The sequence below is a fragment of the Crotalus tigris genome, unplaced genomic scaffold (assembly GCF_016545835.1).
Source record: "Crotalus tigris isolate CLP2741 ecotype Arizona unplaced genomic scaffold, ASM1654583v1 scf7180000024303.721469, whole genome shotgun sequence".
Lineage (NCBI taxonomy): Eukaryota > Metazoa > Chordata > Lepidosauria > Squamata > Viperidae > Crotalus > Crotalus tigris.
In genome coordinates this window covers 685,430-701,598 of record NW_024100475.1, presented here as the reverse complement: position 1 = coordinate 701,598, position 16,169 = coordinate 685,430, and the positions used below count along the sequence as shown (strand labels likewise).

The following is a 16,169-nucleotide window of genomic DNA, read 5'->3' as shown; positions in this document are numbered from 1 at the left end:
GGCTCGATAGATGCATGCCTAAGAGAGGTGATCGTCTAATCCCTCAATGAAATGTTGGACCAGAGATTGTTCGGGCCACCCGTCTATTCGGCCTGCTATCTTGCAAAATTCCCGCACGTAGGCCTGCCGGCTTGTTTTATTTTGTGGATCTATTCTCTTGCTTTAAGACCAATAGATGGGTCCTCAAATCTTTCCCTCAGCCCTAGGAGGAAGAGTTGGGGGTCTTCCAATTTGGGGGCTTGCTCATTACATAAATAATTCAGCCATTCGGATGCTTCTCCCTCTAGGTTGGACGCAATGACATCGACCATGGCCCCTGGGTCCGGGTAGAGATAGGCCCAGCAATTCAGATGAGAGCACACTTGGTTGAGGAAAAAAACCAGCTTCTCTGGGTCCCCATTGAAGGTTGCTCTGAAAGCTGGTGTAATCATAGGCTGTTGCGGGCCCCACTGGGGCTGTTGCTCCTGGCCCCACCCTGGCTGCTGGTGCAATGGCTGCTGGGCTCCCCTCTGCACCTGTGGCCCTCCCAGTTGCTGTTGGACTGCAGGGGCTGGTGGTATTCTCTGCTGCTGCAGGCCTCTCAATGGTTGCTGGATGGGTGGGGGTTGTTGCTGAACCTCCCTCATCTGTGGGCCCATCAGCTGTTGCTCTCTTGGCTTCTGTACCACCCCAAGCTGTTGCAAGGCCTCTATTAGCTGTGGTATGCTCAGTTGCTGCTGATCATCTACATGTGGGGGTGCCTATCTGCCCATTGCTGCAGAGGCCTCAGTCTGGGATTCCCTCCTCCTTCAGGACTGCAGTCCCTGGTTGGGGAACCCAAGGTCTGATCTACAAGGGAGGGGCTGCAGGCTTCTCTGCAGGAATCGATTTCTGCTTTTCACATCTGGGGTTTGAAATCTTTCCAGTGACTCACCCGAATCTTCAGTTGCAGGTGGCCTGGCAGCTCTCCACCGATTTGTATTTGTCTGCCAAGATTCATCTTCCCACAGCATGCTGTCTGTTGCTTCCCACTCTGGGTTATCAGCCACTGTTGGGTCTTTAAGCAAACTCACTTGTTTCATGGTAGATTTTTCTTCCCTGAATATTTACCAGCTTCTCTCGGGCCTAGAGACAGGTCATTTGAAAAGTATTGAGATCTTAGCATGTTGTCATGGTTCCAACTAATGAAACACCTCAAAGAACTTCCAGGCATTTTATCCTAAAAAGTCTATTTATGTGACAAAATGTCAACACAGGCATGAAGAAAGGCAATGCTAAGATCTGAATTCCCCACCCACCGAGCAGTTATTTTTACTAGCATTTCCACTCCCTATTTTGCTGTCATGATTTACGTTCTCCAATTAGTGTGAAGGGCAAAGGTTCCCTTCCTTTCCCTTTCGTGGGCTTTCCTTTTACCTCTATTCTCTTTTTGCCTGTGAAAAGTTCTTTTTTTTTTTAATTACTCCCTTTTCTGGTGAAGCGGCGTTTTAAATGGGGGAAGAGAAGCTTAAAGGATTAATTCTATTTTCTTTTTAATGGTTGATTTTATTTTTGGACATTGGGGAGCCTCAAGAAAGTTTTTTTATATATTTGGAGAATATTGTTTTCTTTTATCTCTACGGTGTCTGGAAAGATTGAATATCTGACTAACTTTGATTATTCTCCAGGGAACATTTTCTGACGAAACTATTTATTGTATCTGCCATTTTTTCTTTGCTTGGAAGGCTTTCATTTTGTACAAAGGAAAAAGATGAAGAAGCTGAGAGGAGATGGATATTGATTGAGTGTTTTTTTAAATGTAGTCTCCCTCACAAGGATAAGGATTTTAAACATGATAAAAATGGAGGAAACCTGTCTAGTTCCTACTTATAAGTATATTTTGGATAAAATTTTGGAAAATACGGAGAAGATAATTGCTTGTACAAAGGAGATCTCTTTGTATCGACAAGGTAAAGCACAAGGATTAAGTGAAACAGCAGTTTATGCTCGAGAGATTTGTTCTCCGTTTACTGAGTTGGAAGAAGCAAATCCACAGTTGGAGTATGAAGTAATATTGGAAAAAAGACTTGATACCAACGGACAAATGATTTATAATAAGCAAATGGAGGATCTTACTTCAGAAGGACAAGCTGGCTTGCAGACGCCATTTGACTCTGTAATAGAGAAAAAAGTATTGGAAGAAGAGCAAAATTTGATTAAAGGGGACGATACAAAAAAAAGGATTTTAACTGAAATTTATGCAATTTTAAAAGAGAGGGGAAATGACATTCTGCCATGAGTTACCCAGATTAGCTATAACTTTTATACTAACTTAACAAAATGCACAATGGGAGCTTCTTGTTTGGTGTGTATAGTGTGGCAGGTGGAGGCTCGATTATGGAAACCTATTTGGAATAGGAAGTAACCCAGAATAAAATATAAATATTAAATTTAATTATAGTAATGTGCTAAAGGTTTCATAGTGACCCGGATTGATTTGGATTTGGACTTTGTTAAAAGGGTTCTATATGTTTTTAATATTAGAGATGGTATAATGAGAAAAGGACTGAAATATGGGAAAAGATGGAATTAATTATTAGAGAATTGGAGAAGTATTGAAAAAGAATAGAATATTGGTGAGAAATAGAAGAATTTAGTTTTGGAGTTAATAATGTTTAAATAAGAAAATACTTGGGGCACCTGAATAGTAAATTAACATGCTAATCTTAAGTTTAAATATTTGTAAAATTAAGAAAGCATAAAACAAGATCTTTGGGATGGACAATGAGTTTTTGTAAATTTTTATTGATTAATGAAATTTATATATAGCGATATGTTCAATGAAAACGTGTTTTAGAAATATTTTAATGAGCCTATAATAATATAAATAGATAGAGAATGTTAGTTTATGTTTAATTATTTAACTTGGATATATTAGTGAATGAATTGGTTTTAGAAATATATTAATTTGATTATAATATTTTAAATAAATGGAGAGTTTTAGTTTAAGTTTAAATATGTGAAAAAGTATAGGTCTTCATAGACTGAAATTTTTTATTGATTAATGGAGTTGATGGTTAGACATAGACAATGAATGTATTTGAAAATGTATTAATTTGATTATAATATCCTATATAGATAGGGAAATTTTAAAGAAATATTGTATATATATGTATTATGTTATCTTTTTTTAAATAATTGACCACCATGTCTCCACATGGGCTCTTGCTGTGTTGATGTAAAATGTAAAACTAATAAAAATTGTTGTTTTTTTTTTAAAAAAGAAAGAAACTAAAAGCTGCTAAATTGTATGACAAGCTCTCCAAGAGCAACCTCCACCAGAGTAAAGTAAGCTAGGCTACCACATATCACACGAAGAAGTCAAGATGGACCCCCAAAAGGTCCAGGCGGTATTGGACTGGACTCCACCCCACACTAGAAAGCAATTGCAAAGCTTCCTGGGCTTTGCCAATTTTTACTGCCAATTAATCCCAACTTTTGCCCAGATCATACTCCCCATCAATAATCTTTTAAAGACAAAAAGAGAAGACAAGCCTAGCCAACCTTTAAAATGGACTATGGAGAGTCAAGCAGTGTTCGAGAAACTTAAATGCTTGTTTGCAGCTGAACCTGTCCTCAAATACTCAGATCCAAACACCCCATTTATCATTCAGGCAGACACTAAGGATGTGGCTGTAGAGTCATACTCTTGCAACAAAACGAACAAGGGAATTCACAACCCTGTGCCAACACTTCTAGAAAACTGTCTGAGACTGAACAGAGATGGTGGTCTGGGAAAAGGAGGCATACACAGTGAACTGGGCACTCTTAACATGAAGGTACTTCTTTGAAGGGAGCAAGGTGCCTTTTAAGGTGCAGACCAACCACAAAAACCTAGAGGCTTTGAAAACCCTGCAGAGGCTGTCGCCCAAGCAAGTCCAATGCGCATAGTACTTCAACCATTTAACTTTACTTTGCACTACCTCCCAGAGGAAAGAAATTTCTGGCTGATGCCCTATCATGAATGCCTCAGTATAACTGTACCAAATCAGATGTGGTCAAACTGTTAATCCCATCATGGCAGCTGGCCAGAGCGCAAGCAAGAGAGAAGCCTCAGATCAACAACAATGTCACAGCCACTCTTAAAGCCTCACTACAGGATGATAAGTGGTTTCAAAATCACAAAAATGAATGCTCCATATGGGACGATCTAGTCTGGGTGAGGGCTAAATTGTATGCACCAAAAAGCCAGAGATTACTGGTCCTGGGTAAAAGCCATGATTCAAAAACTGCTAGGCATTTTGGTTTTGTGAAAACTTTACATTTAATTAAAAGGCAGTTTTGGTTGCTGTCCTTAAAGAACGACATTGAAAGCTATGTGGCAAGTTGCCCGATTTGTGCCTCTGCCAAGCGGTGGTAAGGAAAAACCCCAGGGCTCCTCCAACCAGTGGCTGAGCCAATGGCCCCATGGAGAGAAATCTCCATAGATTTCATAGTAGAACTCCCAGAAAGCTCAGGAAATACGGTTATATGGATTATAACATTTGTTTTCCAAGCAGGTGCACTTTGTCCCATGCCAAAAATATCCCTCAGCATGTGTGCTAGCCAAGCTTTTTGTGCAACATATCTACCAACTACACGAAGCCCCACAATGCATAATCTCCAATAGGAGGGTGTAAGCGTTCCTAAATCTTCTTGGGACTGATTAGGGGCTTTAGTCATCACCACCAAACTAATGGGGGGTGCGAACACAGAACTCAGTGAACAGTACTCAGGTGCTAGATTCATTATCAACAGGACAACTGGACATTTTATCATTTGCGGAAGTAGCATACAGTAATTTGGTACTGTACAGGGTTCACCCCTTTAAAATGGCTATGGGACAAGACTTTACTCCCATGCCCAAGTTGCCTTTGAATGGCCTCCCCCTGTGCCTTCTTTAAAAGAATGGGTCTCCCAATTATGGAATACTTGGCCGGTTGCAGATCCTAGGAAAGCTTATAAAAAGCAAGTTGATGAAGAGTGCAGGGGGCCTAAGTTTACTCCACCCAATACTTGCAATCTTTGCAACCATTGAAAAAGTTAGGACCCAAATATGTGGGTCCCTTCCCCATCAAATACATTATTAACGCAGTTATGGTGGAATTAGATTTGCCAAATCTCTTTGACAAATCCACCAGTGTTCCACTACAGTTTGTTAAAGACCGAGATTACTTCCCCCCTTAGATCTGAATTGCCATCACCGCCTGAGCTGTTCTACATGAGTCCTTGTTGTTCTCACAAGGAGAAACCCCTCTTCCAAGAAACAGGCAGGAACCACAAGAAAAACCAATCCCTTTTATTCACACAGATCTGAGTCAATGTCCAAGGCAAACAAACACAGTCCACAGAAACTCGATCCTCAAAATGAATGGTTGCCTTTGGCAACCAGCACCTCCCAAACATCCCCCTTTTATAATTCAACCAAGGCATGGCTTCCTAATGCCTTCTGCTTTGCCTTTGGAGCCGCCCCATTGCATTCCTCTGACCCACTTGCATTCCTCTGTCCTGTCTGCGCATTCATGCATCTGTGATTTGTCCCAACGGTTTCTCATCACTGTCCAACTCAGGCTCCCAGCACAGCTGTGTGTCAGCAAGTAGAGGAGCCAGGCTTCTCATCTGACCATAAGTCTTGGAGCTCCTCAGAACCTTCTTCTGACTCTAATGTCACTCCAGCCCCCTCCTCATCTGAGTCCTCAGACTCAGCTGCCAAATCCACTGGCTGGCGAGGAATCACAATATGAGCCTTTAATGATAGAAGGGGAATAACACTTTGAGGTCATTTTAGATTCACGCAGACATTTGAAAAAAGTTCAATATTTGGTTGCATGGAAGGATTTTCCCAAATCCCACAATGAATGGGTTGATCAATACTATGTTAAAGCTGCTAGGCTTCTTAAAACGGTTTCATAATATAAGTAAGCTATCAATCCTAACTCTCTTTTCTCTTTTTGTGTATTGTGTTTTGTTCTACAGAACTAATGTCTCTTTCAGGGGGCAGCATGTCAGATCCACCATTCGTACTCTGGTGTCCTGCCATCATGCTGAGAGGGGAGGGGGATGGCATGTTTGAGATTTTTTTGCTTCTGCCGTTTGCTTGGGAATTAGGGAGGGGGACTATCTTGGGAGACAGAACAAGCTCCTTCCATCTGGTTTCAAGGCCATCGGCCTCTGAATGTGAATTGTTATCTGCCTAGCACCTCAGCATTCTCAAAACATCTCAGCATCACATTGGCTGCCAGTGGACTGGTCAGGGGGGCTGAAACTGGGAAACCAAAAGAATCACTTTGTGCTTTGCGTGGCACTTTCAGATTCCGCCTGACTTTATTGCATCCAGTTATTCAGTAAAAGTTCTTTTGATTCAACTTAATGGAGAGTCTTGTTTTCTTGAGGGGGGGGCTGACTGGGTTAGTCTGACACTCACTTTGCTTGTGTTTGAGAGGAGGGTGACAGTTCCAAGCAGTGTTTCTCCCAAATCCAAGGAAGTGGGAGATCACAGCCAGGAAAGGAAGTGGGTGATCCAATCCTGCGAAAAGTTTTTGCAACAGATTCAGGAGGTACTGGCATGATTCTGTAGCAGTGTTGGCAGTTGTGGTCAAAATGTTAAGATGGCAGCCAAGATGGTGCAGTCAAAGTTCCACCAGGCCACCATCTTGCCCATGTCCCTGCAATTTGGAAGAATTCTAGCCCACTGAATGTCCTTGTTCGTGCTTAATTTCTCTAACTCAACTTTTCTGTTTTGAAAGATATTATTAAACCTTGTAAGATAGGGGCTTTCATTCTGAATTTCCTCCTTAATTAATGTTTTAAATAACATCTAATATTTTGTGTTTATTGCTAATGTGTTATTTTGGTGGTTTCTGGACCTCAGCCGACGACTTTTGATTGAATTGTTTTTATTGAAAATAAAAACCAGCCAGCTAGAGCTCTGTAAACTCAAAACTTAAAATGAATGTTACCATAACATAAGCTTTTGGGAGCCACCAAAGCAGATGCAGAATTATTTTTTAGATTTTTGGGGGTCAGATGAATAATTTGGGGAGGTGGGAAGTTTTTGAATTGCACTTGATATTTGAAAGATAAACTGGGGATCTCACTCAAGAAAGCTGATCAGGTCAGGACAAAAAAGTAAATAAAATAATTTCAAATTATCTCTTATCAAATTGCATCCATTAAAACATGATTGTCCAACCTTTTGTCTTGCTCTGGGCCAAGTTGAGTGAAGAGGAATTGTCCTGGGCTACATATAAAATATATAATATAGTTAATATATATATAAAATAAGAAACTTCTTTTATTTTTTAATATTTTTTATAATCTCGTGAGGTCACATTGCTAGCTGTCCAGGGCCACATGCAGCTCCTGAGCTGCTGATTGGACACCTGTGCATTAAAATAAATTAAGATGCCTCTTGTCAATGTCTAATCCTTTCTATTTCCCCCTTTTTATCACATTGAACATGACAATTTGAAGGCAATGTTAGCGTGTTTTGGGAGCCCCACCAAAAGCTTTGGGGTGACTCTGGGGGCCGTGGTACTCTAGGGTCAAGATGTTTCTCTTTGCTACCCAGATTTATCTAGGTTCGCTGAAGCTGGTTCCATTGTGGTTGTGGCTCATCCAGCCTCTCCTCTCTTTTCCCCTGCAGGTCCAGTGATGAAAGCTGAAGTAGGCGACACTATTCAAGTGACCTTTGCCAACAAAGCCTCGTTTCCTTTCAGCATCCAGCCCCATGGCGGCTTATACAGGAAGATGTGGGAAGAAGGCCCATACCAGGACGGTTTGTTCTTCTAACCTCTTTCTGCTCAGTTTTTAATCTGTTCCAGAATGAAACACATATATAAACAGGTGTAATCCTTTCAGTCAGTAAATAAGTCAAGCAAATTATGTTTTTGGGCTAAGAAACAAGCTGTTTCCAGTTATACAGAAGCAGTTTTATAGGAAGCCTTCATTTGGAACACTGGCAACCTTACAAGAGTCTTCTCCAACCTTTATGACGGCTATGGATTATGGGAGGTGAAGGAAGCCAAGTTGTGGAAGGCTTCTGCTCCTTCCTGCTTTAAAAGCTGCTTTTTTTGCATTCTTTTTTTTATTGAAAAGTTTTATACAAGTTTTTAACAATATCTCCCCCTGAAATAACCCCCTCCCTCCCCCCTCACTTCCCAGAGCTGGTTACAGGGTTACAAATAAACAAACAAATTCTAAATAAACTTATCCAACTATATAAATAATAAAATCAATAATGTACTTTAACTCAAATACAAAAAAAAAATAACAATATAAGCATTTCCAGATTGAAAACTAAAAAATATTCATAATCTACATAACTTATTAAACCCATATCTACTCTAACTCATATTTACTCTACATGTAATTTATCCATCTTCTCCTCGCTGAGGTGTATATTTCTTTTAAACAACCATTCATCCATAATAAACACAAAATTTTCCCTCCAATATAACCCAACCAACAAACTTATATTTGATAAACTTGACTCTTTGCTTTTTGCCCCTGTGAAAATCTATTAATACCCTACTACTTAAGAAGTTTCAGCAAACCATTCATCTTAATCACTAAAATTCTCACCAACAGAGATCATTTAAATTTAAATTCTTTTACACATTTACCCATAATATCTCATAATTATTTTTCACTTTAAATTAAAAATTTATAATATATATACTCCCAAATATTTAAACTTTTCCACTAAATCAACACCTTCTGTTATTCTTTTTCTTTACATTTACATACTACACAAATCATTCACTATTCCTTTAAAACATACTAAATCAAACTATCAGCTAAACTAACATTTATTGTTCTTTTTCTTTACATCTACATATTACACAAATCATTCACTATTCCTTTAAAACATCTTCTATCTCAAAAAACTACTACAAAAGTTCATCATTTCCTTTTCTTTATTCCAACATCCGTCTTCTGCTGTTCTTTTACTTTACATCTATAAGCTGCACAAGTCATTCTCTGTTCCTTTAAAAAATCTTCTGTCTCAAGAGACTGCTGCAGAGGTTCAGCCTGTATGTCTCCTATATCCAATAACATATCACCTTCAACTGGCTGCTCTTCCAACTTATCTTCTATTATCTCAGATCGTGAAGATGATGGAGAGCCCGCCTTCAAAACAGAAATATAAAAATCTTTCGCCTTTGAAATTGTATTAAGTTTATAATATATCCCCGCATAATTCACCACTATTCCAGCCAGTATCTCCCATCTGAACCGGACCTGTCATTTTTTGAGCTCATCAACCAAAAAAGCAAAATCCTTTCTTTTTCTAAGAATTTTTGAAGGTATTTCTTTTAAAATTATAACATCTTGAGCTGCAATTTGAAATCTCTGCTTATGAAAAGCCTGTAAAATTTCATTACGAAATGATCTCCTAGAACAGTGGTTCTCAACCTTTTTAATGCTGCGACCCCCAACCGGTCGTAAGTTGAGGACTACTCAACCGGTCGTAAGTCGAGGACTACTCAACTGGTGCAGCACTGTTTGCAGAATGGGACTTTTGGCGGGCTCAGCAGGGCAGAGACAGCCTGGACACTTCCTATTGGCTTTTGAAAGCCAATAGAATTAGACTCTATTCAAGAGAGTCTATTCTATTGGCTTTCAAAAGCCAATAGAATAAAAGGGGGTAGCACAGCTAAGGAAAAGGGGGAAAAAATGGCGGGCTGCGTTGTTTGGCGACCCCTGGGAAATGGTCGTTCGACCCCAAATGGGGTCCCGACCCACAGGTTGAGAACCACTGTCCTAGAAAAATAAATAACCACGTTTCGTGGCAAATTCCTCTGCCTCGCAACCCTTGAGTTAACCCTAAAAACTTTTTCCATCTCTCTCAGTATTTCTTCAGGCCCAGCCCCCAAAATGAAAGCTATATCTTTTACCACCTCTTGCGTGTTTTCCTTCATTCCCCTTATTCTTAAAGCAAATTCCATATTTCTATATTGTAACATAGTAATTTCATTCTGTATTATTTCCACCTTATTTTCTACTTTGTCAATTTGATCTTCCAGTTTTTCAAAATTTTCCACATCATCAATATGATCATCCAGATGATCTATATGACCAACACACTTTTGAAACACAAACACTATGTAAGGACCCACCCCACTTTGCATCTTAAGAAGACAGAACTCTTGGAATAATTCTTCCAACAGGAATACTTTATTAAGAGAAAATGGTTGCAGGCGTTCTAGACAGGACTTGGGGTCCAAGCTCTCCCATTCAAGGTTTTAAGGGGTTTCCCAGTAGCCCCACCCAATCACCCCCTACTTCCAGCGACAGTCTCAGGCATTACACTTCCACCCCCTTTTTCCTTACTGCCGGCTGGATGGAGACTTCAGAAAAAACTACATGAAAGGTAATAGCCCCCTTTGTTATGATTAGGCCTTTTTGGTGCTACCCACATTCAGTCTCTTTGAAGTATACTGAAGGAAGTGAGAGCCATAAAGCCCCTTTGTTCACCCCCCTTCCCTTCATTGTATGACAGAATCCAGAGAAGGCAGAAATGGGGTTTTCTATAACTGATAACTAGAGATGAAATATAATTGGATTCTGACATCCTGCCCCCTCAAAAATAAGAGAGATCCACCTGAAAGAAAATAAACAGGTATAAAAGTTAGTCAGGCTTGTTAGGGTACGCTATGTGAAATTTCTTTAATAGCTTCGGGGCTCTGACATGATGTTCATGGATCCACTCGTTTTGTGAGGCAGGGAGGTGTTTCCAGGCAACTAGGTACTGAGTCGCTCCATGATATCTCCTAGAGTCAAGGATTTCCTTTATTTCGAAGTGTTGTTCGCCCTCTACCATGATTGGAGGTGGGGGGGGATTTTTGGCCGTAAAGCTGACTGTAAGGACCCACCCCACTTTGCATCTTAAGAGGACAGAACTCTTGGAATAATTCTTCCAAAATGAATCCTTTATTAAGTGAAAATGGTTGCAGGCGTTCTAGACAGGACTTGGGGTCCAAGCTCTCCAATTCAAGGTTTTAAGGGGTTCCTCAGTAGCCCCACCCAATCAAAACCCTCTCTCAGCGACAGTCTCAGGCATTACACTTCCTCTCCTTTTCATTACTGCCCGGCTGGATGGAGACTTCAAAGAAAACTACATGAAAGGCAATGGCCCCATTCTTATGGTTAGTTCTTTTGCAATACACACATTCAGTTCCTTTGGAGTATACTGAAGGAAGTGAGGGCCATAAAGCCCCTTTGTTCACCCCCTTCTCTTCCTCGTATGGCAGAATCCAGAGAAGGCAGAATTGGGGTTTTCTATATTTGATAACTAGAGATGAAATATAATTGGATTCTGACATCCGGCCCCCTCAAAAATAAGAGAGATCCACCTGAAAGAAAACAAAACAGGTATAAAAGTTAGTCAGGCTTGTTAGGATACTCCGTGTGAAACTTTTTTAATAGCTTTGGGGCTCTGACATGACGTTTATGGACCCACTCGTTTTGTGAGGCAGGGAGGTGTTTCCAGGCAACTAGGTACTGAGTGGCTCCATGATATCTCCTAGAGTCTAGGATTTCCTTTATTTCGAAGTGTTGTTCGCCCTCTACCATGAGTGGAGGTTGTGGTGGGGGGATTTTTGGTCGTAAAGCTGACTGATGCTCTCTTTTCAGCAAACTGCAATGAAAAATTGGGTATATTTGCCTGAGATTTTTTGGTAATTCTAATTCTACTGTTACTGGGTTTATGATTCTTTTAATTGGAAAAGGCCCTATATATTTTGGTCCAAGTTTTTTACAGGGTTGTAGGGACTTTAGGTATTTTGTAGATAGGTACACCATTTCACATATAATGAATGGTGTAGGCTCAACCCTTTTTTTATCGGCTTGTGCTTTGTATGCCTGCCTAGCTTCATCTAGTGCTTTTCTAACTATTGGCCAGGTGTTTTGTAGTTTTCCCATCCATTCTTTCAGTGATGGGATCGTTGGTTCGTTTGGGGTTAATTCTGGCATGGGGTTGAAACTTTGACCGGTGGCTATTTGAAAAGGAGTGTAACCTGTGCTGGAGTGGACTGCATTATTGTAGGCAACTTCTGCAAAAGGGAGTAAGTCTGCCCACTCAATCTGCTGGAAACTAAGAAAACATCTTAAATATTGCTTAAGTATGAAGTTCATTTTTTCAGCCCCCCATTTGATTGTGGATGATGGCTAGATGTCAGTCCCTGAGTGGTTCCTAAGAGGGATAAAAATTCCTTCCAAAATGCAGACGTAAATTGCACCCCCCTGTCAGAGATGATGCGTTGGGGTGCCCCATGCAATCTGTAAATGTGCTGGATGAAAAGTTTTGCTAAGGCTTTTGCAGTGGGAATCTTTTGGCAAGGGATAAAGTGCACCTGTTTGGAAAACAAGTCCGTGACTATCCAGACAACATAATTCCCATTGCTTTCTGGCAATTCCACTATAAAATCCATGGCTATTTATTTCGAGGGGGTTAAGGGATTTGCCACTGTTTGTAATAGTCCTGGTGATTTCCCTTGCAAGCTCTTTGCAGTGGCACATTTTGGGCAACTGGCTACATAACTTTCTGTGTCCTTTTTTATTGATGGCCACCAAAATTGCCATTTAATTAAGTGTAAAGTTTTTACAAATCCAAAATGCCCTGCTGATTTTATGTCATGGCAAAGTTGCATGAAAGTGACTCTTTGAGTTGTTGGTATATATAACTTTTCCCCTACCCAAGGCAACCCGTCTCTCATTGTGCACACATTTTTGTTTTTCTGGAACCATTCATCTGTTTCCAAACTTTTCTGGAATTCAATTCCAGTTTGGCTGTCCAGTTGTGGTTTTAATTTAGCTTGGGTTCTTGTGGTTACTGGTGCTGCCAGTTGTGACTCTGCCATTATTGGTCTAGAGTCTGTGGTTCGTGCGCTGTTATATTGAGGCATGCGAGATAGTGCATCTGCCAGGAAGTTCTTTCTCCCTGGTAAATGTTTGAGCTTAAATTGGAACTGGTGAAAATGTTGGGACCAGCGGGCTTGTTTTGGGATTGAGTTTCCTGGGTGTTTTCAGGGCTTCCAAATTTTTGTGATCAGTCCACACCTGGAAGGGGATTTTGTTGCCTTCCAGGAACTGTCGCCACGTGAGTAATGCCCAACGTATCCCATATGCCTTCTTCTCCCATACGGGCCAGCACTGTTCTGTTTCCGTGAGTTTCTTGGATGTATGTGCACAGGGTTGCAATACTCCATCATCATTTTCTTGTAATAGAACAGCCCCCACTGCCACATCACTTGCATCTGCCTGTATTACTAAGGGCTTGTCCATGTCTGGGTGTCTTAGTACTGGTTCGGCAGAAAAAAATCTCTTTAGTATCTCAAACGCTGCTTGGCACTCCATTGTCCATGTTAGTGGCTGGCTAGGTTTTACTGAGGATGCCCCCTTTGTTTTTAGTAAGTTAATGAGGGGCAAGGCTATCTGGGCAAATGAGGGGATGAATTGGCGGTAAAATTTTGCAAAGTCCAGGAAACTTTGTAGTTGGTTTCTTGTGCGGGGTGGTGCCCAATCTAATACTGCTCTGACCTTCTCTGGGTCCATTTCAATGCCCGGGGGGGATATGCGGTAACCTAGGTAGTCTATCCTTTCCTGGTGGAATTCGCATTTTGAGAGTTTGGCATATAGGTGGGCAGCTCGCAGCTTCTTTAAAACCACTCTGACAAAGTTGACATGTTCCTCTTTTATTTCGGTGAAGATAAGAATGTCGTCCAAGTAAACAAGGACCCCCTTAAACAGGTGCTCCCTTAGAACGTCATTGATTAATTGAATAAAGACTGCAGGGCCCCCTTGTAATCCAAATGGCAAGACTTTGAATTGATAGCACCCCATGGGGCAGTTAAATGCAGTCTTCCATTCGTCCCCTTCCTTGATTCTTACTCGATAGTAAGCTTCCCTTAAGTCTAGTTTAGAAAAAATTTTCCCTTTCGACAGGTGTGACAGCATGTCTTTCATGAGGGGCAGCGGGTATAGGTTGCTTTCACTGATTGTATTCAGGGCCCTATAATCCACGCATAAACGTAAAGAGCCGTCCTTCTTCTCTCTAAAAAGGACCGGGGCAGCCACTTTAGGCTTGGCTGGCTCAATGAAACCTCTCTCTAGGTTTTTTTTAATGAATCTTTCCATTTCATCCTTCTCCTTTGGGCTCATGGAGTATAATGTGGGCTTCGGGAGTTTTGCCCCAGGCTTGAATTCAATGGTGCAGTCTGTGGGTCGGTGGGGGGGGGAGCTCATTCGCCCTCTCCTCACTGAAAACTTCAGCAAGGTCTCTGTATTCCTCTGGTATTTCTGTTAGTCCCTTTTCCTCTCCCATGGATGCTTTTTCTATTCTTGATTCTGGTAGCCCCCCTTGGGATTTTAAGTCCATGGGGTCCCCCTTCGGGAATTTGATTTCTGTCGTCCTCCAATTTACCCAGGGGTTCCATTTTTTTAACCATTCCATCCCTAGGATCATTGGGCATTCCATGCCTGGGGTCACCACAAATGTTATGTCCTCCTCGTGTTTGCCCAGGGAGAGGTGTATTGGTAGAGTGGCTAGGGTAGCTGGCACCCCCCCTGCTATGGATCCATCTAACTGGCCAAATAAGATTGGTTGTTCCAGTCTCCTCGATGGGATGCCCAGATTCCCCACTAGTGTTGGGCTAATGAGGCAGCGAGTGCAGCCAGAGTCTATTAAGGCTTTCACCTTCACAGCTTCGGGCATGGGGGGGGATTAATATAGTCACTGTCTTGAGGATGGGTGTGCTGTGTCCACTTACCAGGGGTTCGCCCTCCGAGCTGTCATCTGAGGCATCCACCGGCCCTGTGGTGTAGGCTGGAGTTCTTTCCCCTTGGTGAGCAGAAGTGGGGGGTTCTGCAATTTCCATCATTCTCATGGCAGTTTCTTTTGGCTTAGCTGAAGACTTTCCGGATTTGCTGATTGGGTATCTGTCTGGGTTGTGCTGGGGGGCTTTGGAGCGGCATTCTACAGCTCAATGCCCTTCTCTTCCGCACTTGAAACACCCCATTTGTTTCTTGGCTGTAGCCGGTGGTTTCACTAGTTCGTGTGTCAACTCAGACGGGGAGCGGCTCCATTGTTTTCCTCGGCGGTGACTTTTCAATATGTCGATCTCTGCTTCCTCTGCCAAGATGTACCATTCCTCAAGTTGGTGTGGGTCCCCTTGGGGCAGGCAATTGTCATATAGATCATTATTTAGTCCGTCTTTGAAATGGCTAAGGAGGATGTCTTCTGGCCAGTACAGTTTGCTGGCAATGGCCCGGAATTCTTGCATGTATTCGGCCACCGGGCGTTTGCCTTTCCTCATCATTTTTATCCTTTCATGGGCTTTGCGATCAGCCAGGGGGGTCTTCAAATTGTCTTCTCAGAGAGGACATGAAACGATTGAAGTTGCTGAGTCTGGGGCATTGGAGTCATGCAAGTTTACCACCCAATCTGCAGCCGGTCCATCCACGATCCGGATGCAGGCTTTGTCGCTGGGGATGTCCTGCCCGTATTCCTCCATGTAGCTGAGGACTTGGGTTAGGAAAAACCCCAAGCGTGTTGGCTCCCCTTTGAATTTCACCTCCAACGGCGGACGTGTTGGAATGGATCGGTGCCTCTGTTGTTGGTGGTAGTGTCTTCCATCCAGATTGGCATCTGTGGTTCGGTAGGGGGTGGGGACTGCTGGATCAGAAGATGTCCCCGGGGCTGCAGGTTCCACTTCCCCCTCGGTGTCTCTCCCTTTGCGGCTCCAGGAGCGGCCATAGGGCTCAGGATTCTCCTCTCCTAGGGAGCTGAGAGTTCTCTTCATCAGGTCAATAGCTTTCTCTAGGATCCAGGCAGAAATGGGGTTTTCTATAATTGATAACTAGAGATGAAATATAATTGGATTCTGACACGCTATGTCCTCTCTCAGTTTCCTGATTTTATTTTCAAAAAATTCCTCCATCTCTTCTTTAATCTGTCGTGCCTTTTTTCCCAAGGCATCCTGTAAATCTTTAAGTATACATGCTGATGACGATAGAGAAGGTGGTGGTAACTTAAACTTAGCTTGCTGAGCTGTCTGCATTACCGGGAAGATCGAGGCTTTAGAAACAACAGAAGCTCCGAGACGCTTTGAAGCCATTTTATTTTTAAGACCATGTTAAAAAGTCTGCTAAAATCTTATAAAATCAACAAA

At 41.9% G+C, this 16,169-nt stretch overlaps 1 protein-coding gene across 3 annotated transcripts in view; it reads left to right on the top strand.

Moving 5' to 3' along the window:
- LOC120299621 (hephaestin-like) overlaps positions 1-16,169 on the top strand; it is a 67,994-nt gene that overhangs the window by 16,833 nt on the left and 34,992 nt on the right. For all 3 annotated transcript variants that reach the window (XM_039324604.1, XM_039324603.1, XM_039324605.1), the window contains exon 4: positions 7,643-7,774. In XM_039324604.1, coding sequence (XP_039180538.1) covers positions 7,643-7,774 — 132 coding nt within the window. The remainder of the gene's footprint in view (positions 1-7,642; positions 7,775-16,169) is intronic.